Source organism: Leptonychotes weddellii, chromosome 16, assembly GCF_054177405.1.
Source record: "Leptonychotes weddellii isolate Sample4059 chromosome 16, ASM5417740v2, whole genome shotgun sequence".
In the NCBI taxonomy this organism is placed as follows: Eukaryota; Metazoa; Chordata; class Mammalia; order Carnivora; family Phocidae; genus Leptonychotes; species Leptonychotes weddellii.
In genome coordinates, this window is record NC_138384.1 from 37529773 (window position 1) to 37557127 (window position 27355).

The window sequence follows — 27355 nt, forward strand, 5'->3', positions numbered from 1 at the left end:
ACTAGAAGCCTGACCAAGTGGTAAGGTTCCAGTCTCATGACTTGCCCATTCAATAACACTTCACGTAAGTTATCGTTTTCTTCCTGATATCTGTGTGCTCTTTCCTTGACCCTTGTGAGCTGCTGAAGCATCAGTGTAAGTGACCAGACTCCCCACCAGTCTTGCCTTTGGAGGAAAAGTATGGGAATGAGAATAACTGGATGGTAACACTAAACTACAAGTACTTTCAGATTGCCTTGTGCCTTTTTCAGCAGGCTGGCAGTTCTAAACTGCTTGGCTTTAATTATCAGCATTTCCTGAGAGCTGGATAGAGGGGAAGTTCTGGAGGAACTAACTATCTGATGTATAAGTCCATATACCGAAACTAAAAACTGACCGTGGGTACTCGAGTGTTCCCTCCAATCTGCCTCTGAGCCCACATTGTCCTTGTTCCCTCTTTTCCCAACTCTCCACTTTGCCATGCCTCTTGGTTGCTCTGTGAGTCACCGAGGGGCAGGGGGTGTGGCCGAGGAGGGTGAAAATCCTTCGCTGTGTTTCCCCTTTCACTCTCAGACGCTGCCAGGGTCCCCGAAGAAGGAAGACACGAGGAAACAGGTAAAAACTATTTTGCTCTCTTTTGCATTCGGCAAGCTAGCGTGGAGGAACTGCTGTGTGCCAAGCACAATTCTTGGGCCTGGGAGCACAGTGGGAAGCCCCCCACCTCTCTTGCCTGTGTTATAACAGGATACAGACCCCTGTCTTTGAGCATGCCCCTTGATGGGCTTGATGAGTCTTCTGAGAGTAAGATGGGTCACCAGATGCCCAGGAGGGAAGAATGGACTCAGGGAGGCTGGCTCTGAGGTCTTGTAAGGTCCTAAACAGGCCTGTGTTGAGCAGGCCACAGGTCTGGATAGCGTGGCCTTGTCCTGAGCCTTTGTGCCCAATGCCTATTGTTCCCCACCTCCATGCCCTACCCTGTCTCAGCAGCCTTCCAATTCCAGGCCCGTGGTTCCACTTCTTATGTCCTGGAGACTGCCTGAGCTGCTGGGAGTGAGCACACAGCCCTGCTCTCAGAAGTGCCCTTTCCCACTCGTCCTGGTGTCCTCAAGCCATTCCCCCATGAGGGCGGCTGATGGCAGAGGGGGCACAAGGGTCCAGCTACTGGAGGCTAGTCTTTACCACAAAGAATGGAATCTAGCCCTTGCCACAGCTCTTATAGAAACTCAAAGGGGACCCACAGCACATCCCTCAAAACATTGACCCTGCAACCCTGCCAAGTTTTTCACGAGAAATGTAAAATCAGTTCTGTGGCTAAAGAAGTGTGAGCAATGGACTGTACTTTAGCCCCCATGTTAGGAGATGTTTGATGGGCACCCAGCTGATTAAAGGGATCAAAAGGACTCACAGTTGGGAATCTATTTACTTTTTTTTTTTAATATTTTATTTATTTGACAGAGAGAGACATAGCGAGAGAGGGAACACAAGCAGGGGGAGTGGGAGAGGGAGAAGCAGGCTTCCCGCTGAGCAGGGAGCCCAATGTGGGGCTCGATCCCAGGACCCTGGGATCATGACCTGAGCTGAAGGCAGACGCTTAATGACTGAGCCACCCAGGCGCCCCTCTATTTACCTTTTTTAACCCAGCTTTTTTCAAGTGGATGTGGCCTTGAAGACGTTTTTGTGTATAGCACTATTAGCACCTGCAGAGCTGGTGTCAGTTCTGCCTGGAAAGTCTGTCCCCATTCAGAGCCCTCATCCCTAATCCAGGCCCGGCCCAGGCCAGCACAGGCACTACTCCTGGGAACAGACCCCCTTCCTGCTCAGCAAGCAGTCTAGCTTTCCCCATGCCGGGTACTAGACACCCAACAGCATTTGGCATGAGCCACGCAGCCTGAGGAGAGAAATAGCCCAAGGGGGTGAGGGGCCCTTGCTGGTGGGAAATGTTGGCTGGGCAGGGAGGGGTGCAGGTCTGTGCTGAGACCGGAGACACACTCTGTCACACATCCTGCTAACTCTAGAGGGACCAGCACAGAGAGGCCCAGCCATGCAAATTGGGACTTAAATTTAACTCTCTGTAAATGTAACTCTATGTAAAAGTCTAGTAAGGTGGCAGTTAAGCTCACTGATGTCTCCAAGAGAGACAGACGGGCTGTGGCTGCACATTGGGGGCCCCTGGACTGCCTCCAGCCTGTAGACAGGTTTGGTTTGGCCAGCACCATGTTTGTTGGTTTGTTCATTTCTGAAAGCAGCGCATTTCACATGAAAATCTGGCTTCTTACTTCTCCAAAAACAGTGGAAGGTCAGGCAGTGCCGAGCTCATGTTCCCAATTGGCAACAATTGGCTGGGACTGAGAGCATCATTGCCTTTACCTAAGACATGACCTCTGTCCCCACCTGGCCAATTTATGTTTTCTTCCCAACCCCCAGGCTTCTCTGAGTGGGACCCTTGGACACATTCTCCTAAGTTCTTCCAGACCCCTCTAAATGCTCTCCTAGATTCACACTTAATTATTAGTTTTAGAGTAATTTTGTTCCTGGTCTTTAAAATCAAGTTTTGACCATGGCTCCACCCTACATAAAACCCTTCACTAGTTGCCTCAAGGTGAGCTTCAAGTTACCCTGGGCCTGGGATTCATGGCACTCAGTGGTCTGGTGCCACTCAAAGCCTGAGAGCTGGCCAGGAAGTTTGTAAAATTATGGATGGATGGATGGATGGATGGATGGATGGATGGATGGATGGAAGGATGGGATGGATGGAAGGATGGATGGATGGATGGATGGATGGATGGATGGATGGATGGATGGAATGAAGGGTGGACGGGTGGACGGGTGGATGGATGGATGGGTGGATGGGTGGATGGATGGATGGATGGTTGGATGGATGGATGGATGGAAGGATGGAATGAAGCGTGGATGGGTGGATGGATGGATGGATGGAAGGAAGAATGGATGGATGGATGGATGGAAGGATGGATGGAAGAAAGGAAGAAGGGCTAGGAAGAGAGGCAGGTTTGCTGTACAGAGTTCTTAGGCTGACAGAATAGACATGGCATTCCCATAAAAGGCCCCATGAACATCCAGAATTCACATCTTGCAATGCAATCAGATGTGGTCCTCCTGGGATCAGGGAAGAGGGGTTGGAGCTTGGTGGGTGAGCAAGAAAAGCCATCTGAAAGAAGTAAGCGACCAGATGGCTCAAAGACAAATTCTTCCCGGCCCAGGCTCCTGCCTAGACACAGCACCATGCATCTCCTCGGCCCCTCGCTCCTGCTCCTTGGTAAGGACTGTGGTTTAGGTTTGGGTTCTGGGATGTCTGTGGGAGCTGGAGGAGGAGGAGAGCTCTGGAGCAAAGAGTTAAGTGTTGGGGAGGGTGGGGACAAGGGTATGTGTGTACGTATACACCTCTCTTTGTGTACCTTCCTCTCTCCCTCTATCTTCAGAGGGGATTCTTTATTCATTTGAAAGCTCTTTATGTCCTTCAATAATGTTTCTTGATCACTGTGGTGGGTTCCAGAATACTTGGCCTTCTCTGACTCATCTAAATGGAAGTTTGAGCACCCCCACACTCTCTACAGCTGGGATGGGGCCTGCGTCTGGATTCCCTGTCACTACGCAATTCCAGGGCGTAAGGATGATCTGGAAAACCTGACCTTGTACAGCAACTATGAATATGACGACACCACCAAGAACTTCAACGGGCGCATTCTCTATGAGAAAACAAAGCCTTGGGGGGATCCTCATACCCCGGAGAGGGTTCAGTTCCTGGGAGACCAAAGATCCAACTGCACCATACGCATCAACCCTGTGCTTGAACAAGACAATGGCTGGCTGGGGCTGAGGTTGATAACGAAGACTAACAAATGGATGGAGAAAATAGACCTCAACGTCTCTAGTAAGGCCGTGGGGGATGGGGTCCTCTGCCTTGGCTTCAGGCAAGGAGGAAGGTGGGAAACACCCAACTCCTGGGACAGGGGTCGCAAACCAGACTGCTTGTAGAGGCCAGGCAGGAGGTGCCAGTAAGTGACCGGGGCATAATGAGACAATGGGGCCTGCAGCCCGAGTACTTGTTTCTCCTCAAGCATTGCACCTGCCCCTCAGCTTCCACCCATGCTGGAATCTGGGTTCCAGGTTGCCTGATTTTTCTTTTCTTTTCCTTTCTTTTTTTTTTTAAAGATTTTATTTATTTATTAGAGGGAGAGAGAGAGCACAAGCACAGGGAGTGGCAGGCAGTGGGAGAAGGAGAAGCAGGTTTCCCACTGAGCAGGGAGCCTGATGAGGGGCTGATCCCAGGATCCTGGGATCATGACTTGAGCCGACTGAGCCACCCAGGTGCCCCCGGTTGCCTGATTTTTCAAAAGAAGATGGAAATCTTTGATTTGAGTGAAATCTCCCAATGCCTTAATGTTGGCGATTGATTCTAATTAGGCCTTCATGTCTAAAAGAGACAGGTAGGGGATGGGGTAGGGGGTGAATGAAACCTAGGCCTGGGACCTCCACCCCACAGCCTGTTTCTTCAGTGTGGGGGTTGGAGGGGTCTAAGCTAAGCAGCCCTACACTGCAATGAGAGATGTAGCTTCAGACCTGCAGTCCTAGGGCGGCCCAGCCCCGGGGATCCCTAAAGGAATGCCATGCTGGATGGCTCCCAGCACTGAGGCCATTACAAATGCAGGTTTGTCATCAAAGCCAAGAAAGGCACGGTGACCTAACCTGGTAAAATTCCCTTGGGGTGGGGCAGCGATCTTGAAAATGTTTAGAGAGCAAACATCAGGGAAGGAGAACGAGGTAAGTATAAAATATAAAATCCGATTCCTAAGGAGCATCAGCATTCACTAGACCTTTCAGAGAGTGTTTCGGCAGAGCAAAAGTGATTCAAAGCAGAGAAAGGCAGGCCCAGAGAGAGGTGGAAGGGACTGGCGAGGGGCTTCTGAGGGCTTCTTTGGGGGCAGAGCATCTACAGCCAGGTGTGAGAGGCTGGCACAGGCCCCTGGTCTCCCAGGCCTCCAGCTTGGCCCCTACTCTTTTGCAGAGACGCCCCTATCACCTCACATTCAGCTCCCTCCAGAAATCCAGGAGTCCCAGGAAGTCACTCTGACTTGCTTGCTGAATTTCTCCTGCCCTGGGTACCAGATCCAGCTGCAGTGGTCCCTGGAGGAGCCTGCCGTCACCTCGACCTCCTTGACCACCAAGACTGTCTTCACCCAGAGCAAGCTCACCTTCCAGCCACAGTGGACGCACCACGGCAAGAATCTGACCTGCCAACTCTGGGACCCCAAAGCAGAGCGGATCCTCTCTGAGGAAACGGTGTTGCTGGATGTAAAGCGTGAGTGTCTCCCAGTGCCCCCAGGGAGGGACGAGGGTCTTGTCTCTTCTCCCCAACCCCTCAGAGTGCACCAAGGGTAGCGGGCACCTCCACGGAAGGACACATAATCGGTCCATGAACACCCACAGCTGGGAAAGGTCCAGCCGGGGCTGCGTCCCTCCACCACCCCTGTTGTCAGCCCCAGTGTTTCAGGGAACAGATTCATCTTAGCATCTGCTTTGGTCTAGAAGAATAACATAATTTAATATCCTCGAGCCACGATGTGAATTTGAGATCATGTGGTTAGGTATATTTTTCCCCCTGGGTAGAGGGCTCGGGGTAAGAAATGTTTTCACATCATTGTTTGTGCCCCATTCATTCATTCAGTAAATATTTACTACGAGCCTCCTGGGTGCCAGGCCTGTTCTTGCCCACTGAGGAGCTGGCACTGCCGCTGGGGAAGACAAACAATTACTAGATTAACAAAGAAATACCGAACTTAAGGGTAGGCAGTGATAAGTGTATCAGGAGGACGTAAAGCCGGGCTCAGAAAGAGGGAGGGAGGGAAGGATGGAGGCTTCTCTGAGGACAGTGAACTTGGGTGAAGGGAAAGATTGAGGCAGGCAGCTATTTGCCAGAAGATCCCAGGAAGAGAAAAGAGTAAGGACAAAGGCCTGGGGGTAGGAACTTTGTGTGCCTGCACCAGAGCAAGGGGCCGGAGAGCCTCAGCCCTGCGTCTGAGGGGCCCAATGATAGGAAAGGAGGGCCAAGGCCAGACCTCATGGGTGGCAGCAGGGTTTTGGATTTTATTCTGGGTGTGGAATCCACTAAACGGTTTCAAGCAGGGGAGTGGCAAAGGCTGATTGACGGTATTAGGAAGACAGCTGACTGCTAGTGGAGACCAGAACTCTGAGAACAGGTGCGGGGTGGTGCGTAGAGCAGAGACAAGTTAGGAGTCCGTGACCATCGCCCAGGTGCTTGGACCAGCCCACCCTTGTTGATAAGGGGGACAGCAAGTGGCTGCCCACACTCCCATGCTATGTGTAGGCTGCTGCTTTATCTGAATCAAAGCCCAGCAACTTCCCCCCAGGTGACACCCCCTGAGAAGTCCCTACCCCCTCTCCTGCTGCCCCTCTGCTCCTCTAGATGTCCCAAAGTTGAAGATTGAGGTCAATCCCGAAGGAGCCAATGTAACAGAGGGAGAGTCTGTGACCATGACCTGCCAGGTCATCAGCAGCAACCCGGAGTTCCGGAGTATAGCCTGGCTCAAGGATGGGACCCAGCTGAGGGAGGAGACACCCACGTTAACTCTGTCCTCTGTGACCAAGAAGATGAGTGGAGAGTACCAGTGTGAGGCCTTCAATGATCTAGGCTCAGGACAGTCGGATGAAGTGTTCCTCCAAGTGTACTGTGAGCCTCCTGGGAGCTGGGAGGGGGGCAGGCAGGGAGTTAGCAGGGGATGGAACCAAGGCTCTTGAGAGGTGAACAACAGAGGCCTCTGCTCACCTTCCTCCTCTGCCTCTGCACCTTTTTCCAGATGCTCCGGAACCTTCCAGGGTTGAGATCCTCTCCTCGCCAGCGAAGGAGGGAAATAAAGTAGAGATGACTTGTATGTCACTGGCCAATCCTCCTCCAACCAATTACACCTGGTATCACAATGAGATAGAAGTGCCAGGAAGGACAAGCAAAACCTTCCAGATCCCAATGGTCCTCCTCAGCCATGCTGGGCAGTATTCCTGCTTGGCAGAAAACAGACTTGGTCCTGGACAAATTGGCCAGGAGACTGAGTTAGATGTCCAATGTGAGTAGTCACAGGGCCTCTGGGTTCTAGCGGGAGAAGGAGGCAGGCAGATGGGGCGCAGGAGATTCCTGGGTCCTAGAATGGGCGGCAAGCAGGGGTGTCTCCCAACATGTATGCTCCCTGGGCGGGTGCTTTGCTGCTGTTTCCGGTTGTATACCCAGCACCAGAACAGGGTCTGGCTCATGGCAGGTGCTCAGTAGATGTCTGTTGAATGAATGAACTGCAAGCTGCCAGGGCCCCATGAGGGACCCAGAGAACATGGTGTCACTAGGCAGTGGCTGAGTCTCAGAAGGGGGCCTGAAGTTTTCGAGAACTGGAGCAAAATGTCTCACTGCCTCTCCCTCAGAGGTCGGACCCTGTTTAACATAGTGAATCTTGTCTGTCAGTCGAGCCCAGGACCAAGAGAATCCCTAAGTTTGAGCCTTGGACCCTGGGATGTCAGAGTCTGAGCCAGATACTCTGACGGGGATGCTCGAATCCCGAACATCTAGACAGTGGGTGTGTGATGCAGCAGCAGCAGCAGGAATATTTCTGGAGCATTTACTCCACTCTGAGTGCTTCATCTCATTTCCTCCTGGCTTTGAATCTATCAGGTTAGGTGCTCTTAGGACCCCATCTGATGGTGAAGCAAACTGAGTCCCACGGCCCACGATCACTCAGCTCTCAGCCCATCTGGCTCCAGAGCTGTGCTTCCCCCACCCCCCAATGAATACCTGCACTACAGCAAACTAGCTCTGCGCCCCAGGCCCCTGCGGAGACCCTCAGACAGGGTGCCTCTGCCTTGCATACACCACGCATTCTCTGCTTGAGCTCTGCTCTGACCTTTTGCCTCCTCCTGCCTCAAACCACAGCCATGGCTCCTGTCCTCGCACAGATGCGAGAGGGAAGTCCGAGCCTTCCTTTGGTTAATTTAGGAATTGTGTGAACCCAGGGGATGGGTTGGGGCGGGGGGCGGGGGTGTGGGTGGAGCAGTAAGCACTGGGAAAGGTAGTCTGGACAGCTGACTTTCCCTTGCCCATCTGTCTGGTTTCCTCCCAGATGCCCCCAAGGAGGTAACCACGGTGATTCAAAACCCCACGCGGATTCAAGAAGGAGACACTGTGACCCTGTCCTGTAACTACAGTTCCAGTAATCCCAGAGTTACCCGATATGAATGGAACCTCCAAGGCTCCTGGAAGGAACAATCACCCGGGGTGCTGATAATTCAAAAAGTTGCCTGGGACGCCAGGCCAATCACCTGTGCAGCCTGTAACCAGTGGTGTTCATGGGCCCCCTCTGTCAACCTGGATGTTCAGCGTGAGTGACTGGGCAAGGGGACCCAAGAGGTAGCCCAGCTGGGATATGGGCTCTCAGGGTGAGGGGACTGGGGCCTGGGCTGGAACCTTCACAGAGAATTGAGAGCTGAGAGTCTGGCCTTAGGGCCAGGAAGAGGGAAAGGGACCCAAGAGGTCAGCCTGAGGCCCTTGCTCTCCAGATGCCCCCAAGGATGTCAGGGTCCAGCAGATCAGCCCCCCTTCTGAGATTCACTCCGGGCACCGAGTCCTCCTTGGATGTAACTTCTCAAGTAGCCGCCCCAGAGATGTCCGCTTCTTCTGGAAGAAAAATGGAATCTTTCTGAAGGAAGGAAAAGAACTGAGCTTTGACTCCATCTCTCCAGAAGATGCCGGCAATTACAACTGCCTCATCAACAACTCCGTAGGACAGACCATGTCTGAGGCCAGGAGGCTCCAAGTGCTGTGTGAGTGAGTGGCTGGGGCTGGAGACAGACAGAAGAGCCCGTGACCAGCTACCTGGATCCTGATTTTTCTTCTTGTAGATGCACCAAGGATGCTGCATGTGGCCATCAGCCCAAAGGACCAAGTGGTGGAGGGGAAGAAGGCAGTCCTGACATGTGAGAGCGATGCCAACCCTCCCATCTTCCAGTACACCTGGTTTGACTGGAATAACCAAAACCTCCACCATTATGATCAGATGCTGAGATTGGATCCCGTGAAGATCCAGCACTCAGGCGCCTATTGGTGCGAGGCGACCAACCAGCTCGGCAGGGTCCAGTCGCCCCCCAGCACCCTCACTGTCTACTGTAAGGCCCCTTCCCTTCTCCTTCCCTCCCTCCCCTGTCCTGTCAGGCAGCCCAGCCGGTCACTCCCAGGCACAGCGCCTGCTCCACACAAGCTCACCTGTCTTCCTCCTTCTCGAAGTCTCTCCGGACTCTCTCTAGGGCAGTTCCCTCTCAGGCCTCCCTGCCTGCCAGACATCCTGAGATCCTGCTGGGTCCCTCTCTGTGTCTCTCTGTCTCACCCTTGGTAGCCTGTTTATCTTTATCTTTTGAGATTTCTATATATATTTTTTTAAGACAAGGCAAAATAAAATAGCACAAAAGGTAAATAGTAGAAAGACACTTCTCCTTTCTTTCTCCCTGAGGACTCTACCCCTCCCTGAAGGCCTTCACTGCCGGCAGCTGTCTGCATCTCTTTACAGAGCTATTCTGCACACGCACAATACAATAAGTAGGTCTATGTTTGTACTCCCTTCATCACGCAAATCGCAGGAGAGCTTACATGTTGTCCTGGACGTTCTTTTTTGCCACGTAACAATACCACTCAGAGACTGTTCTATATCCGTGCATGCACAGGGTGTCTGAAGGGTCTGGAAACAATGGGGAAGTTATTTAATTGATTTATTGTACTTTTTCAGATTAAACTTGGAGCCATGGCTTTAGATTTAGAGGATCATGGCCTGCAAAGCTGGATGCCTGAACGCGTTATTTGGAAATGCAACATATTGTATAAAAACCTGTGTCTGGGGTCTCCACTTTTGCAGACACCCTGGCAACCTGCCCCTTTCCCTCAGGGCTGCATTGTTGTTGTCTTCCCGTGCATGGAAGCAGCAAACCCTATCTACCCAGTGCTTTCCCCACAGCCCTGCGCTGTCTCTGGCTCTGGTACCCCTGAAGGACAGCTGCAGGATAAATTCCTACATGGAATTGCTGCATCAAAGGACAAGTGATTTTAAGTTCTGATAAGTATGGCCAAGCGGCCTCTAAGGAAGTTGTAGCTTTTATTGCATGTCCTGTGTGTGCCTGTGTCTGTCACAAAACAGGTGCTTTCCTGAGAGTTAGCCCTTTCCTCCCAACGGGGTCCCAGTGGGCAGGGGCCGGCTTCTCCCTTTCTGTGCATCACAGCCCCTACGTGTGGAGAAGTTGCTCAGGCAAGGAGAGCGGCCATGCAGAGAAGTTGAGGATGCCTCCCGGGAAAATGCTACAAGGCAATGCTGGCCCGTGATCTGAGAGAGGCAGTATCCCCAACTCACGGTCGCTCCTTCCCCCACCAGACAGCCCGGAGACCATCGGCAGGCGAGTGGCTGTGGGAGTGGGGTTCTGCCTGGCCACCCTACTCCTGGCGTTCTGGGGAGTCAAACTTCAGCGAAGGTGAGCTCCTCCCAAGGCTCATGTCCCTTGGCTCTCCCTGATTCCTTCCCCGGAGTGACTCCAGTTGACCATCCTGGAGCCCCCAGCATGCCCACTGCACAGGGTCCTGTCCCCACTCCCCTGATCCTCACGAGTGGGGCTTTATTTCTTAGCTGGAAGAGGATACGGAGCCAGCAGGCGCTCCAGGAAAGTTCCAGTGGGCAGAGCTTCTTTGTGAGGAAGCAGAAGGTAAGATGGAAAAAGACCTGGAGGCAGACCTGGAAGTCAAGGGGAGACAAAGGGGGGTGCAGAGCACTGTGCGGGAGGTCGGAGGTCAGAGGCCAGGGGAAGGGGACTCAGGTGGAGAAAGGAGTGGCGAGAACTGAGGCCTTGTCTCTGTCCCAGGTTAGAAGGGCCCCGCTCTCCGAATACCCCCACTCCCTGGGGTGCTACAATCCGGTGATGGAAGAGGCCATCAGTTACGCCACCTTGCGCTTTCCTTTCAGCGAGACTGACACACCAAGAACTGGGTACCTAGTGAGGGTCTTGGGAGGGTGACACATGCACCTGGGGAGAGCTGCAGGAGGAAGGGCTCGGCTCCTGTCCCACCTGCCCTCTTTGTGGCAGGCCCGTGAGCCAGGCTCCACTCTGGGGTGCTCTCGGGGGCTAGGGGAGTTGGAAATAGGAAGAGAGTTCACGTGAAAGGCTTCATCTGCGGTCATCCATCTACCCTCCCTCAGAGATGCAGGGACCCTGGAGACAGAGGGACCTTCTCCAAACAGGGATGACACCGTCACTTACTCTGTCTTGCAGACATGTCGAGCGGTAAGGGGGCAGGGCTGTGGAAGGAGGGGCGGGGGACCTGGCCTCAGCTGTGAGTCCCAGATGGGAAGGACTTGGTGGCCTCCATGGTGGCAAGGCCTGGTGGGGGGGTTTTGCTCAGACACGGGTGTGGTCGGAGCCATGGCAGCACGGCCCAGTCCGAGACGCTGACTGCAGCCAGCATGGGGACAAGAGGACTCCTGCTCGGGCTCTTGGCCCCCCAGGAGGAGCCAGGGAGGGAACAGGCAGGGAACGCAGACCGGGAGGCCCGTGGCCTCACACACGTGGCTTTCTCAGGGCGACTATGAGAACGTGCTTCCAGACAGTCCGGAAGACGAGGGGATACATTACTCAGAGCTGGTTCATCTTGGGTTGGGAAAGCGGCCTCTGGCCCAGGAAGCCGTGGAATACGTGACCCTCAAGCACTGACAGGCCAAACCCACTGGAGCAGAGGCGCCGAGGGAGGGACTGCAGGGGCCGGGTGGTCGTGGAGATTGCCCCACCCCCCCTGCTCAGTCGCAAAGCCACTCGGCCTCCCCTCCACATGCAGGCACACGCACGCATGCACATGCACATCACCAGTGATGCCTCAGTCAGCGCCCAGAACTTCGTATGTGGCCCAGAGGCAGGCTTCCTTCTCAACGATGGTAACCCTGACCCTCCCAAAGGCCTGCTCCCCGTCCGTTCTCTTTCCCACGGGGAAGGTCGTTTAAATACTGACCCTGCACTGCACACATCCCCCTGCCCCTCCCCGGCCACCTGCCACCGCCCACCCCCTCAAAACCTGTCCCCAGTGGGCCAGTGTCCCTGCTGGGATCAGCTTGTTACTATATTTTTTTCTTTCCCTCTCCATTCCTATGGCCCCCTCACCCCTGCTCTGAAAGCCCCACTCACTCGTCCTGTGCCTAATTTCTGCCTCTGGGGCAAAGCTCAGGGAGAAGAGGGGCTGTCCTGCACTGGGTTCTCCTCCACGCATCAGTGAGGCATTCCATTACGCTGCTGCAGCCCCTGCCCTTGGGGGTCTTGTGGGCTGAGACACACACTGGTGTGGACAGATGTGTAACACAAACAGAACTGCATAATAAAAATGGCTCAGATACCACTTCAAAGAACCCGTGAACGATTTCCAGTTTATGGGGTCAGAGTGACAACGGGGAGATTTAGGAGGGCCTCATGGGGCTTGGGGAGAAGGGAAAGGGGTTGGGGCAACCTCAGGGTCAAATCAGCAGACTGGGGAGTCCAGTGTCTTGTTGCAAAGAGTGCATGGCCCTGCAGCTGGACCAGCACAAGTCTGAGTCCTGACCCTTCTGCTAATGAGCTCAGTGACCAGCTCATCTGAGCCTCAGTTTCTTCATCTGCAAAATGGAGGTGCCACCGCCTCTGGTGCAGGCGGCTCAAGATAAGAAGTGAGGGACAGGGGCGCCTGGGTGGCTCAGTCGGTTAAGCGTCTGCCTTCGGCTCAGGTCATGATATCAGGGTCCTGGGATCGAGCCCCGCATCGGGCTCCCTGCCCGGCCAGGAGCCTGCTTCTCCCTCTCCCACTCCCCCTGCTTGTGTTCCCTCTCTCGCTGTGTCTCTCTCTGTCAAATAAGAAAATAAAATATATATAAAAAAAAAAAAAAAGGAGAAGTGAGGGACAGTAGTACATATGCTGGAGTCACATTATCAGAAACCTGAAACAAACAGCCAAAAGTCCCTAAAAACCAGACTGCCATCTTGTCTGCCGCTCTTGAACAATATAAGAAGGGGAAGCCGATTCGTTCTCAAAAGTCCCGCTGCCAAGTTCGGTCACAACCCACAGTTGCCCAAGAACTTCTCGAAAGCCAACTGCCTTGAGAAACCTCACCGCTTTCCTCTCACCTACCGTCACATCACCCGTTCCCTGTCACGTTCACTAACTCAGACTTTCCAGTTAGGTCCTCCCAGCTTCCCCGCCACATCTCAGGTTTGACCTTTCCCCACCTATGCTTAGAAGCAGAAACACGTGGTTAGTCCATCAGCAAGGGGATGTAAGTTCCTGGACCGTGGTGGGCGCTCCACACGTGCCACCTTCCTTCCCTGCCCTCCCTTCCCATCTGCTCGAGACCGGAATCTGCTTTCTGAGAAGACGATGTTCTGGTCATCCTTGGAATTATGCCAGAGCGTGGCACTTATTTCCCCACCAATCCACTTTGTCCCCAGTGTGAAGTTAGCATTTCTGGAGGAAGGGGGGATAGCAAGAACTGTCTCACGGAAAGGGTAAGGGTTTGGGCTTTCTGTCTCAAGAATGAGGTTCAGGATCATTCACCCATTCAACTGTTTATTCAGCAAACACTTACCAAGCACACGTCAATGCATCCAGCATAGAACATTTGTTGGGGTACAAAAAAGGAATGACATCATCCTCATCTTGGTGACCTCTAGTCTAGGGTGCCCAAAAGGTTTTAGGGCAGGGTCCCCTCTAAAGACCTGAAGGCAGCCCTGAACCTGGTGAGGCCTGGCCCGGGCTCCCTGGCAACCAGCAGGGGCCCTGCCATCCTGTCCGAGCCCAGCTGCCAACATAAACCTACTTCGTGACCAATTGACCGAGAGATGTGACTGTTAACAGGCCAACAGAGTTCAAACAACTCTGAAGCCAGGGCCTCCAGAATCCAGGCAGCCCTCCATGCAGCCCCAGATCTCACGGTCCTCCCATGGCCCAGACATCCGGCAGTTCATTCAATTACTGAGCCCCTACTATGGATGCAACAAGCAGAGAACAAAGCAGACAGAAATCTTGGGCCTCACTGACCAACATTTTAGCAGAGGGGCCAGCAAATCTGATGTCACAGGCTCGTGAGTGCTTAGGAATAAACACCATGCAAGATGAAGGCAGACTGGAGCAGGGGAGGGGCCCATTTGGAGAGGGTTCGAGGAAGGCCCTCGGCGGAGGTGACACTGGGCAGAGACCTGAACCGCCAGAAGCATGGACCAAAGCAGGGATCTTGAAGATCCAACGTCTCCCTTCACGCCCTGCTTTTCTCCTCTTCCAAATGCTGGTTACAGGAGGTGAAATGGCCCTCCTTTTAACTTTTCCTCGGTTCTGTCAGTTTCTCAAAGATAAAATACTAAACAATAGATGGAAAGTTCTTCTACACTCCAAGGGAGGTGCTAGACAACATAGGTAGGACAGGGAAGGGAGGCAACCAAGAATTAGTTGAGCGACTGAAGTAGAAAAGGGGGATCTGATTATTTCTTTGGAGGCAATGGTTGATATGCTGAGAATCCCACGCTGCCCTCACCGGAAGCCTGGTGGGGAGCACTTCCGGGAAACCACCAGCAAAGCTTGTTCGGGATGACTTGGAATTTGGAAGGACATAGCGGCCTGATGACCGACACATGCACCCCAAAACAGAGAAGTCTGAAGTCCAGAGAGAGGCTGTGTTGTCTGTTTGAGGCAGAGACAGACAGGCAGACAGACAGACACAGGCATAGTCAGAGAGAGAGAGACAGAATCACAGAGACAGCCTGTGGCCATTTTAAATCTCACTTAAGTCTTCCTAGAGGGGCAGGGTGACCCCAGCAGGGAGGTAAACGGCTGACTTCTCAGAGGCTGAGAAGAAAGCTAAGCAGCCAGCTGTAGTCTTGCACCATCTGTGCTTTAGGAAGAGCCGCTCAGTGTCCCTCCAAGTGCCCCAGAGAGAAGCCCAGCACTTCAGCCCCACCAAAGGAGACCCGTCCCTTGTCTGTCCTCCTCCCCACTCCTGCCAGCACCAGAAGGTAGGGTCAGAAATTATTGTCTTTGAGCCAGAGGGGAAAGGAGAGGGAAAACCTTCTCCTCCCAAAACGTGCCCACAGCCTGTCGCAGAGACAACACCTTGAAATGATGACTTCATCATCCCACATGTATCAGTCACCAAATGGACATGGTGTGGGCCACCATAGTGTGTTATCTATGAGCAAGCGCGTAAGGCCAGGGCCTGCCCACAGGCTCTGAAGCAGGTCTGAACAGGCTGGGGTGGGGTGGGATTGAGCTGTGTTCTGGTCGTCCCCTGACAACCCTGCTCCTTTAAGGGACTAGCTACACACTCCTCACGCTGCCTAGGAAAAAACCCTCAGTGCTACCCTGTCCCCTTCCTGTGTTTGCATCATCTGTTTGGACCCTCACCTCCTGGCCTCAGCTCCTGCTTGAGATGCCCCATTAGCTGCTCACCCAGGCTACTGATGGCTCAGGCTAATGGCCCTGCCACCCCGCCCTCCTCTCTCTTCCAGCTCATTGCCCATCCCAGACACCCTCCCTCAGCCCAGCCAGGGGGACTCCTGAGCCTCAGAGACAGCAGGCAGCGCCAAGAGGTGAGTCCCTCTTTCTGTGGCTCCTCTCTTCATGGCGATTATTCCCACAAACTCCTCAGCTTACCCACTTAGGGTGCCCCCTGGAGTTGGTTAAGGTCATTCCTTATGGCACTGATGGGACCTGGCTTACCCTTGGGCTCTGCCCTGGCACCCCCCCCCCTTCGCCTGCCCTTGGCCACAGCCTCCACCTTACCCAAATTCTGACATCCCTCTCCCCCCGCCTGGCTAGGAGTTGCCACCAACCCTCCACCAGCTGCTCTGCAGGCTTTCGGCTGTCCCTGTTGGGGGGAGGGGGGCAGCTGTTTCCCTTCCAGGCAATTGGGGGAGGAGAGTGGACGCAGTACTCTAACTTCCAGGCCTAGGAAAAACACACACACCGTGGGGCCCAACTCTGCACTAATTTTCTACCCTTTCTCTCCCCAGTCTCAGAAATCAGGAGGCCTTTCCTCTAACGGGACGTGCCCGCTTCCGTTGTGTTCTAAGAGAGGATATGGTGGAAAGAAAGCAAAGGACAGAGGGCTAGCCATCCTCACTTCGAACCCAGACTCACCTGCTCACTGGCACCACCTCCCTAGTGGGCCTCTCTGGTTGAGAGAGTTGGTATCTCACTAGATGGTTTCTAATACCCTGAGCAGTCTGTGACCCCAGGAGCCCCTGACCCCCTCCCCAACCCCGCCCCAGGCCGAAGGGTGGGGAGCGAGTGGAGCTCAGGAGCGTGGAGGCCAGCCCCGGCCCCATGGACCTGCCCCCGCAGCTCTCCTTCGCTCTCTACGCAGCTGCCTTTACGCTGGGCTTCCCGCTCAATGCCCTGGCCATTGGGGGCGCCGTGTCCCACGCCCGGCTCCGCCTCACCCCCAGCCTTGTCTATGCCCTCCACCTGGGCTGCTCTGACCTCCTGCTGGCAGCCTCTCTGCCCCTGAAGGCAGTGGAGGCCCTGGCCTTGGGCGCCTGGCCTCTGCCGGCCCCACTCTGTCCTGCCTTTGCCCTGGCCCACTTCGCTCCGCTCTATGCTGGCGGGGGCTTCCTGGCTGCCCTGAGTGTCGGCCGCTACCTAGGGGCTGCCTTCCCCTTGGGCTACCAAGCGGCCCGGAGGCCACGCTATTCCTGGGGGGTGTGTGCGGCCATATGGGCCCTTGTCCTCTGTCACCTGGGGCTGGTGTTTGGGTTGGAGGCTCCGGGAGGCTGGATGGACAATACCACCAGCTCCCTGGGGATCAACACGCCAGTCAACGGCTCTCCAGTCTGCCTGGAGGCCTGGGACCCAGCCTCAGCGGGCCCTGCTCGCCTCAGCCTCTCTCTCCTGCTCTTCTTCCTGCCCCTGAGCATTACAGCCTTCTGCTACGTGGGCTGCCTCCGGGCACTGGTCCGCTCAGGCCTGAGCCACAGACGGAAGCTAAGGGCAGCCTGGGTGGCCGGCGGGGCTCTGCTCACGCTGCTGCTCTGCTTAGGACCTTACAACGCCTCCAACGTGGCTGGCTTCCTGCACCCCAACATGGGAGGCTACTGGCGGAAACTGGGGCTCATCACAGGGGCTTGGAGTGTGGTGCTCAACCCGCTGGTGACTGGCTACTTGGGAGGGGGTGCTGGGCGGGTAACAAGTGTGGCAAGAACAAAAGGAGGGACATCCCAGAAGTAGTAGCCACTGCTGGGAAGAAGGGGCATGGAGCAGGAGAGCCTGGCTGCTTGTCCGGGCCCCTGGAGCCCGGAGCCAAAGGACCTGCAGGGCAGCCTGGCCTGGGAGCATCCTTGGACCTGCTTATGGAAAGAACTGAGCCTGGCAGAAGACTGCATCCCAGCTGGAGGGAAGAACAGAGGCCAGGGGCTAGGTCACAGAAGGAAGGTAAGCTTGCCTCTGTAGGCATCAGCACGACTCCCCACCTCTGCCTGTCCCTCTTCTCCTCCTGCCCCACCTGCCAGGGCTATGGAAGTTTTCTTCCAATCTAGAGGAGATGCCACTCTGATGATACACTTTGGGGGATGCTACTCCCAAAATGTTTCCTAGGAAAGAACAGTTTAATTTCTGAGTAAGAGAAGAGGCAGGAGGTAAGATATTGATGCTGTTATACCAGGTGGAACTCACAAGAGGGCAGCATTGGAACTGTGAACAGGAAGTTGGTAGGAAAAGCTGCTTCAGCAGGGAGAAAAAACACCACAACACCAGAAATAGTCACCAACAAATACAGAGTCTCTAAGATGTGACAGTCAACACATCAAGCGTTTTAAAAGTGTTGTCCCATTTCACACAATCCTTTGATTTGGCCATGCAGCTGCTGTACAGATGGGCAGGTGGTTCACTGCACAAGCGTGCCAGGCAGAGGGGCAAACGTTGACTAAATTCTAACCTGTGCTTTGCTCGCCAAGCCATGTGCCTGGCATGGGGCTGCTTCCATCCAGAGAAGGAACATGTTATCCTAATTTGAACAAAGATACCACTCACTCCTCAAGCAGTGCATCCTGGTGGAGGGTACTGCCACCTGGAGGGGGGTGCCTTTTCCTAATTTGTACAGAGGCACTGCCTAAGTTAGCTACGGTCCCTGACCAAGTATTATCACATCTTTGCAGGTTAAGAAATTTTTCCGAAGCTCTACAGCAAGGAAGGGGTGGGATGTGGGATGCGATCCTTCAAGGCAAGACCCCCAAGGGTTAGGGGGCATTTGAAACACTTGGGGTATCAGGGTGAACGCCTGTCCTTGTGGTCCACTTTGCAAAGGTGAATGGTGGCACCCTGAACCCCGAGAGAGTGGGTAGAGGAGAGTGGCCATGGAGGAGACAAACATCTGGGCACGTGCTCTGATGAAGCGAGGTGCAGGAAACCGACTTGTTCCTCTAAAGACGATAATGCCACGAGCACATAAGACACAGAAAGGCTGGCTACATGCCTGGCGTGCACGAACTGGTTTATACAAGCTATCTCTTTTTATGCATAAATGTCTACGAGGGCAAGGAATTTTATTTGCTGATATATTCCCAGCACCTAGAGGGGAGCTTGGCACATAGTAGGCTCTCAACAAATGTTTGCTACAGGAATGAATGTTCACAATAGCCCTCCAAGGAAAATGTTATTTCCTGTTTTATAATTAAATGAAAACAGACCAGAGAAGTTACGTAACTTGCCTGAGGCTCCAAGAAGCGAGAAACAAGTTTATTCCCTGCACAGTGGTGAGACCAGAGAATTTCAGGGTAAGCCGACCTCCAGCCCAAGTGGCCTCACCGCCCCCCTCCCAGAAAGCCAGGGACCGCTCTCTCTCCCGCTGCTCGGGAGCACCTGCTGCTGCTGGACCACTTCTTCTGGTGAATTGTGCCTGCTCCTAGGGGTGGAATTTAGTTCCTCCTTAGGGTCCCTGAAGCCCCACACGATCTGCCGCCAGCACCCTCATGACCCCTGCCCCTTAAGCCCGAAGCCTTCTACAAGGTCCCCCCGGCAGGTCAGCCTGTGCACCTGCCATTCTTTTGCCTTAAGTGCTTCCCCAGTGGTTCTCTGCCTCTGTGCTGAGGCTTTATTACCCTCCGACCACTCCATCCCCCGAGACCTCACTCCACCAAACCCATGACGGCAAAAACTGTTTTTAACAACTTATTTGAGATAAAATAGGTATCTCATAAAATTCACCCATTTTAAGTGTACAAGTCAATGCTTTTTAGCAAATTTACTAAGGTGTGCAACTCTATCATCCAGTTTAGAACATTTTCATCAGCCCAGTAAGACCCCCTCCTGCTCATTTACAGTTAATCCCCCTAAGTCCCTGGGGCAACCAGTAATTTACTTTCTGTAGATACAAATTGGCCTGTTTTGGGTATTTCATATAAATGGAAACATACAGTGTATGGCCTTTTATGTCTGGCCTGTTTCACTTGGCATGTTTTTGAGGTTCTAGCAGTCATAGGTATTTCATTCCATTTTACTGGCGAATAGTAATCCATTGTATGGACATGCCACACGATCCATCCATTCACCAGCTGATGGACCACCGGGGGCGTGCGTTCCTACTTTTTGGCTATTATGAATAATGCTATTATGAACATTGCTGAAGTAGATACCTATGGTGGAGCTGGATCACATGGTAAATTGATATTAACTGTTTTAAGAAACTACTTTCCAAAGTCACTCTACCATTTTATATTCTTACCAGCAACATATGAGAGGAGTCCCATTCCTTCACCTCCCACCCACCATTTGGCATTGTCCAATTTTTTGCCCATAGCCATCCCAGCAGGTATAAAATGGTTATCTCACTGTGCTCCATAAATATTTGAACGAATAAATCCATAATCTCTGAAGTCGGACAGAACTGGGGTTTGAACCCTGGTGGTGATTCTTAATGAGCTGTGTTGCCTGGAGTGAGTCACTTCCCCACGGGGAAGCCCAAGGACAGAACGGCGATGCCCTCAGAGGCGGAATGTCTGCTACGGATTATGCGCCCCCTAAATCGTCATTGTCATCATTAGTCTTATTATTACCATCACCCCAGAGACTTCCTGCCCTTACAAGGCAAATTGGATGACTGCCATCCCAGAGAAGCAGATAAAAATCAAGTGGAGGATCTGGGAGGGGAAGGTGAAGTCGGCTCAGGGCTGGCTCGAGCATCCCCTCCGAGACAGCCCAAGAGCAAGGCACATAGTTGTGGAATTTGCTCCTCATTTTGCATACTGGCACGGTGCTGGTAAAGGAACTAAAGGCGTCTTTTGTGCAATTGGTCAACAGTGAATGATGTCATGGGTCTTTATTAGTTCTGCCAGATAAAGAGCTAACTTACACTGTTCTGCAGGAGTCGGCCAAGTGCTGGGGGCAGAGCAGTTGGGTTCTCAAATAAGCAGGTGAGCATGGGGCCATGAGGGGCTTGGAAGGGGGTGAGGCTGACCCTGCTGGAGAAAGCATCAGGTGGCATGAGGTGGTCAGGGGTGAGGGGGATGACTGTTCCCTGCCAACGGTTGAGATGCTGCTGGCATGGGGAATAAAGGTCCCCCTCCCCAGACTGCCCCCTCCATCTAGCTGTCTCTTTCTCCAGTGGCCATCACCATGGGCACAAGCCCGAACTTATCCTTCTTCCCCGGCAATCACTGGCTCTACTTCTCTGTGTGCCTCTTCACCTTCCTCGTGGGGCTCCCCCTCAACATGGTGGCCTTGGTGATCTTCGTGGGCAAGCTGCGGCGGCGCCCCCTGGCTGTGGACGTGCTCTTGCTCAACCTGACCCTCTCAGACCTGCTCCTGCTGCTCTTCCTGCCGTTCCGCATGGTGGAGGCTGCCAATGACATGCACTGGCCCCTGCCCTTCATCTTCTGCCCCTTCTCTGGATTCCTCTTCTTCACCACCATCTATCTGACCTCCCTCCTCCTGGCAGCTGTAAGCATCGAGCGCTTCCTGAGTGTGGCCTATCCGCTATGGTACAAGGCCCGGCCCAGGCCTGGACAGGCCAGCCTGGTCAGCGGGGCCTGCTGGCTCCTAGCCAGCGCTCACTGCAGCGTGGTCTACATCATGGAATTCTCAGCGAACTCCTCCTACAGCCAGACTATCAATAGCACCTGCTACCTGGAATTCCAGGACAACCAGCTGACTGTTCTCCTGCCCATCAGGCTGGAGATGGCTGTGGTCCTTTTTGGGGTGCCCCTGCTCATCACCAGCTACTGCTATGCCCACCTGGTATGGGTGCTCAGCAGGGGAGCCAGCCACCGGAGGTGGAGGAGGGTGGTTGGGCTTGTGGCAGCCACTCTGCTCAACTTCCTCGTCTGCTTTGGGCCCTACAACGTGTCTCATGTCGTGGGCTTCGTCCAGGGTGAAAGCCCGGCCTGGAGAACTTATGTGCTGCTTCTTAGCATCCTGAATTCCTGTGTCGACCCCTTTGTCTACTACTTCTCATCATCTGGATTCCAGGCTGACTTTCACGGGCTGCTGAGACGGCTGACTGGGGGCTGGGACCCTTGGAGGCAGGAGGGCAGCATGAAGCTGAAGAAGAATGAGGAGGGGGGCAGACGCGGGAGCTGTCCGACATAGAGAACAGGGAGTGGACTCCAGGAGGGCTTTGGAGCCAGCAGCTGAATGACCGGGCAGTTCCTAGCTCGAGTCAGGCAGGACCGGGGAGTGGGGGCCTGGGGGCTGATGCAGCTGGGCGGAGCAGGCACCCAGACTTCCCAAGGACGTGCTCACCCAAGCCCAGCTCTCGATCTTACCCAACTGCCCTCCTTTCCCATCTCCCTCTGACCCTGCCCCCCCGCCCCCAACGCCATGGATTTGGCCCTGGGAGATAGTCAGGATGAGAGCATGCGCTGGAGAAAAATGAGCTCCCATGGCAGCAGGCCGGCTCCTGTGCTTTTCGGAAGGTAAAGGAGGAGCTGAGAGCAGTGACCAGGGACTGAGGGAGCTGCCTGGTGGCCTGGGACGGGAGGGGGAAGAAGCCATCCTTCAGAGCTGTTCCTACCCAGCAGGTCAAGAGTGGGTACACAGGACCCTAGGCTTGAGGGAGCATCCTGCTTTCATGTGGATTTTTCCAAAAAGTTTCCATTGTTCAGTAAATTCAGATTTTCAGGGACATTTATGAAAAATGACAGAAAAAAAATTACCTAAATAAATCTGGTAGCAAGTAAAAGAGAATGGTCTTTCCTTATTCTGTGTGTTTTTTTGTTTTGTTTTGTTTTGTTTTAGAGAGAGAGAGAGCGCGCATGTGTGAGTGAGGGGGGGCGGTGCAGAGGGAGAGGGAGAGAGAGAATCCCTCCCTGGCTCCACACCCAGCACAGAGCCCGACACAGGGCTCCATCTCACGACCCTGAGATCATCACCTGAGCTGAAATCAAGAAATCAAGAGTTGGATGCTCAACCAACTGAGCCACCCAGGTGCCCCTATCTTTGTCTTATGGTATATCTGGGCCAAATGGGATTGGTGGATGGAAGGATAAAACACCCAGACTCCGAAGGAAAAGGGCTAAAATGCCTAGATGTCAGGAGAGGATCTGGATTGGAGGAATAAAAGTAACAGCTAACCTATGTGAAGGACTTGGCCTCACCCACTATCTTCTTCGATCCTCTCAGTAACCATGTGGCAGGTACTATCATTATTCCCGCTTTGCAGATGAGGGGATGGGCCCAGAAGGTGAAGTCTCCTACCTGAGATCCTCCGTCAGTAAGTGACTACAGCAGGACTGGAGGCCGGAATTAGCTGACTTCTAATCCCATGCCCCTCATCCACTCTGCTCTTCTGCCTCCAGCTGTGTATCATCCACAGAGAGGGGGCCAAGTCTGGCTTCCAGAGCCAGCGAGACAGTCTGGCCAGGACAGATGTAAACAGGCCATGAGGACAACTGGAACGGCATGCAAAGCAGCTCGGCTCTCAGTGTTGCTAAGTCCTCTTCCCTTATTATTAGAAACCCGCTCGAAAAAACAAAGCTAATCAGTCAGCACAGTTGACTTCAAAGACAGTTGTATGTTCTTAAGAGCTATTTTTTCGAGATGTGATCATTTAGTAAGCTTTCCTTTCCTACTGAAGGATGGTGCATGAGAAAGCATGGGTTAGAGCCTCCACTCCCAGCAAGGCAACCAGAGAAATGCGGGCACCTGTCTGTACTCACTCAGCTTTAGTTCAAAAACATTTGTTGTGCACCTACTGTGTGCAGGTGGCTGGGCTGAGAACTGCAAAGACTTTTAATATGAATGTGTTTAGCATCGGCTTTCTTCCTGGGTGAGGGTCACTGGAGAACCAGGGCTGGCAGTGGGTGGGGGATTGGATTTCAGATGGAAGGGGAGAGACATCATCTCGGTACAGAGATGGAAGCATGTGCTGTCTCTCTGACTTGTGACTCATCTTCTGTCCCAAGGCACTCAGCCCTGGTGACAGCTAAGAAGTTAATATAAACATGAGTCTAGGGACGCCTGGGTGGCTCAGTCGGTTAAGCGGCTGCCTTCGGCCCAGGCCATGATCCCAGAGTCCAGGGATCGAGTCCCACATCGGGCTCCTTGCTCGGCGGGGAACCTGCTTCTCCCTCTCTCTCCCTCTGCTTGTGCTCTCTCTGTCAAATAAATAAAATCTTTAAAAAAAAAAAAAAAAAAAAACATGAGTCTACATGGTTCAGAAAGGGAACAAAGGTGACATTGAGTCTTGTGACTCCAGAATTGGTAACAAGGACCCAACTCAGAACAAAAAGGAACTGCAAACCCCACATTCTAGAGAGGGCCATGAAGGACAGGAGCCTGACTCCTCTCCCAGGGTTTATAATGAGGGAGAAGAGGTGGCTCAGAGGGCTTTGCTGCTTCCAACTATCAGCCAGCGCTACCCCCTCCCCGGTCTGTACAAGCAGAAGGCTAGGGGTGGGGAGGGTGAAAAGTCATCAGAGGCTGGACCTTTGTCTGGGCCGTGGTGAGGGGACTGTGGCAGCGTTTTCCATATCTTGCAGAAGCCAAGGGAAAGGGGTGCTCAGGGAATGGCAGGTGTATTCTGCGACCATTGCCCTGTGCCCATCTAGGCAGAGAAATGAGACCGGCAGACAGGTGGCGTGGGAGCATCTGTGTGCGTGACGAGCATCATGCTCTCTCACCAGTTGGCCGAGCAAGCAGGTGGGAGCTCCCCATGGGTGAGGTGGAAATTCTAGACGCTGGAAGAGGTCAAACCAGGTTGGCTCTCCCAAGACAGAGGTCAGAAGAACTCAATTCTAGCTGCAACAGAGAGCCAATAAGTGGGCATCTGATGCACAATGGACACCAAAAGCTACTCAATATTTAGCTAAAGCAATGTTTCTCAAAACTTTTTTGTCTCTGTCCCCTCAAGGAGCCTTTTTGGGTATTTTTTTTTCCCTATTCATCACCTTCTTCTCCCCTGCCCATGAAATTTTAATACAACAGATACACTAGATACCTGTTTATGGGTACAGCCCTTTGGAAGGCCACAAACCATGGCTCCCCTGCAACTCATTTCACCTCTTTGGGGGGCAATGTTGGCCCTGCTGAGAATGCATGAGCTAGAGAAGTGGTCTTGCATCACAGAGTGATAAAGCCCATCTCACACAACGGCAGCCCGTTTATTAGGCTGCTGGAGCAAAGGAGACCACATTCCAAGGAAGCGTGGGTGTCTCACGAGAGAAGAGACAGGGTTATTTTAGGATTTGGGGTGAGGGGAATGTCTGGGTGAACTTCCAGCGAAGCAGTGCTTGACCGGCTCAGAGCAAAGAAACCTGTATGCAAAGAGGTCAATGTCAGGCCCGGGCTGAGAAGTGGACTCGGGGTCCTGTTCCTTTGGAAAATACGAAGAGAAGATAAAGGCAGAATCCTGGGTCTGAAAACTCTTTTTCTGAAGCTCTGGGGGTTGAAAAGCTAGGCTGCTTCTCGGTGTCACATGCGCCCGCTCAGATCATCTGAGCAGCAGTGGGATGTTCCATTCTTCACTGACCAGATTTCAAACAGCCGAGTTTCTGACAGCGGGATTTTAGAAAGCAAGGGTTCTCAGCAATATAATTTTGTTAAGTAACAAAACAAGTTTTTCAAGATTTACAAAAGGAACTCATCGATGGCCATTATGGAGGAGGAGATTTTTCCCTCCTAGAAGGAAGCCTTTCAGGAAGCCCGAAGGCAGCACAACACAGAAGCACGGGAGGCAGGGCAGACATGACCCATCCCTGCCGCAGGTACCCTGGGCCAGAAGTCAGGTTTCAGTGTATAAGGAACAGAGAGGAGGCCAGAAGTTTTAAATCTCCACATGTGACCAGAAACTGAGGGAGGCTACTCACAAAGTCATTAAGAAACTGACAGAGAGGGGTGCCGGGGTGGCTCAGTCGGTTAAGCGGTTACCTTCGGCTCAGGTCATGATCCCAGGGTCCTGGGATTGAGCCCCGCATCGGGCTCCCTGCTCCACGGGAAGCCTGCTTTTCCCTCTCCCTCTGCCTGCCACTCCCCCTGCTTGTGCTTGTGCTCTCTCTCTCTCTCTCTCCCTCTCTGTCAAATAAATAAATAAATAAATAAATAAATAAATAATCTTTAAAAAAAAGAAAGAAACTGGCAGAGACTGTTCGATACGGCTTGGCCAATAGCAGTGACTGTTGCAGGGTTGTGCAGCAACAAGTTCAAAGTATTTGTAGACCAGTGCCCACCAGAGGAGGGTAGAGGGGCAGGAAGGAAAGCAGCGAGAAAACTAGGTAAGGTGAGGCAGGCTGACTTGCTGACTTTTGAATACACCACCTGTGACCAGAGCCTTTGGCTGTTTTAGCAAGTGGCCTCGCAGCCTGGGAATGTGCCTGGCGGGGCAAAGAAGCTGTGATGCAGGGCAGGAGAGGTCAGTCTGCCTCAACTGGATGCTGGGGAGGGGGCGAAAACTAGACCAGGTCAGGGTTGGGGGAGCAGGAAGGGAGGTGAAGAACAGATGGGGGTAAGCAAGAAGGCTGGGACTCTGCAAAATTCGTTGCAATAATCATCTCAAAGCAGGAAGCAGAGCAGCAATAAAGGTAAAAGAATGTGGAAGATGTCAGGCCATAGATTCTGGGAGAGGAGAACTGTAAGTGGGACACGGAGTCTGCCGTGGAGGGAAAAAAAAAATGAACTAGTGTGCGAAAGTGCTCAACTTTTTACCTTCCTCCCTCTGACGTGACCTCTTTGGTTAAAAAAAAAAAGAATCCAAGGCAATATAGGTAGTTGTGGCCCCTAAAACTCTGCAGAGTCTGTGAGAAGCCTGCTGACTTCCTTTTAAGGCCAGTTCTGAAAAACATCCGAACAGAGGGAGATCAAGGCACCAAGATGGCGGCCTGAGATCTAGCAAAAGGATGCTGGGATCACATTCCAGAAAAGAACGGGAGAGAAGAAATGAAGTTTGAGGAACCTGGTGGGCATGGGATGGTGCACAGAGCTCACCCCCCCCAATGGAAGCGTGGAGTGAGGGGACAGAAAATGTTGCAGAAGAGGAAATGGGTCAGAAATATTTTTGGAAGGGAGGTGATTTTACCGAATTTAGACTCATTTCACTGAATTTAGACAACCAAATCAATCATCCCCTCATGCAAACCCCCTAGTCCCAGGGTCAAATTGTAATTGGCACTAACCACGACAATATCGTTCCCCTTTACTGGTGACTGCTCTCAGAATGTACACACAATGACCCAATTCTAGACAGTAAAAGGTAAGAAGTCTGCTGGGGGAGGGGGGTGTCTGGGAAAGATTTTTCTCCATACTGAAAGAGACGGATGTGTGAGGAGCTGCCCTCTCCCTTCCTGGTTTGGAAACTTTTACATGAGGATGTGATACTTGGAGCTGTAGCAGACACTTGGGGGTCATAAGGCCACAAACTTGAGGAAGGAAGCTAACAAGCTAAGGGAGCCAGAGGAGAAGGATAAAAAAGGCCTTGCTGAGCTAGGATCCTCACCTCCACACTCACTGTCAATAACTATAACTGACTCCCTATTAGCCAGAGAGTCTCTAACTTGTAGCAAATGCATCTTAACTGTAACAGATAAGCCTCTATCTAAGCATCCTATATCCGACTAGAATCCACTTGGTGACATCTTCTCATCTTCTAACTAATTTTATGAGCCTGGAATTTCTAAATTCTGACTATTTGCTTTGGAGGAACTATGAAATCCTAGTGTTTATCTTACCTATCTTAGCTAGACTCAAGGGAGATTTCTTACGGGTCCCGTCAAGTAGCTCTGGCACCAAGATGTCGGGACTCCCCTCATTTGAAGGCTTTTGGGAGCTGATTGGCTGGGTCCCTGCATGGACACAGCATTACAAGACAAAAACAGAAGAAAACAAAACAAAAAAACAAAACCTACTGGA

The 27355-nt window shown here is 52.9% G+C and overlaps 3 protein-coding genes across 7 annotated transcripts; all 3 read left to right on the plus strand.

Moving 5' to 3' along the window:
• Positions 1-501: 501 nt before the first annotated feature.
• On the plus strand, positions 502-12416 carry CD22 (CD22 molecule). Of its 5 annotated transcripts, XM_081806735.1 has the most exons (14): positions 502-594; positions 3198-3253; positions 3491-3868; positions 5003-5296; positions 6422-6685; positions 6813-7076; positions 8115-8372; positions 8551-8814; positions 8893-9156; positions 10407-10503; positions 10656-10731; positions 10888-11012; positions 11223-11307; positions 11602-12416. In XM_081806735.1, the coding sequence occupies exons 2-14, from the start codon at positions 3220-3222 to the stop codon at positions 11731-11733; spliced, it is 2535 nt and encodes an 844-aa protein (XP_081662861.1). In that variant the 5' UTR covers positions 502-594; positions 3198-3219; the 3' UTR covers positions 11734-12416. The 5 variants fall into 5 exon arrangements, 4 of the variants coding, with proteins under 4 accessions (XP_081662861.1, XP_081662862.1, XP_081662864.1 ...); XM_081806736.1 differs by lacking the exon at positions 6422-6685; XM_081806737.1 differs by lacking the exon at positions 3491-3868 and having other exon boundaries at positions 503-594.
• A 3935-nt stretch (positions 12417-16351) lies between these two features.
• Positions 16352-17320, plus strand: FFAR1 (free fatty acid receptor 1). Its single transcript, XM_006742819.2, has one exon. The coding sequence runs from the start codon at positions 16352-16354 to the stop codon at positions 17249-17251; it is 900 nt and encodes a 299-aa protein (XP_006742882.1). The 3' UTR covers positions 17252-17320.
• A 3063-nt stretch (positions 17321-20383) lies between these two features.
• Positions 20384-21853, plus strand: FFAR3 (free fatty acid receptor 3). The gene is made up of 2 exons (XM_031038582.2): positions 20384-20430; positions 20622-21853. The coding sequence occupies exon 2, from the start codon at positions 20633-20635 to the stop codon at positions 21602-21604; it is 972 nt and encodes a 323-aa protein (XP_030894442.2). The 5' UTR covers positions 20384-20430; positions 20622-20632; the 3' UTR covers positions 21605-21853.
• The last annotated feature ends 5502 nt before the right edge of the window (positions 21854-27355 follow it).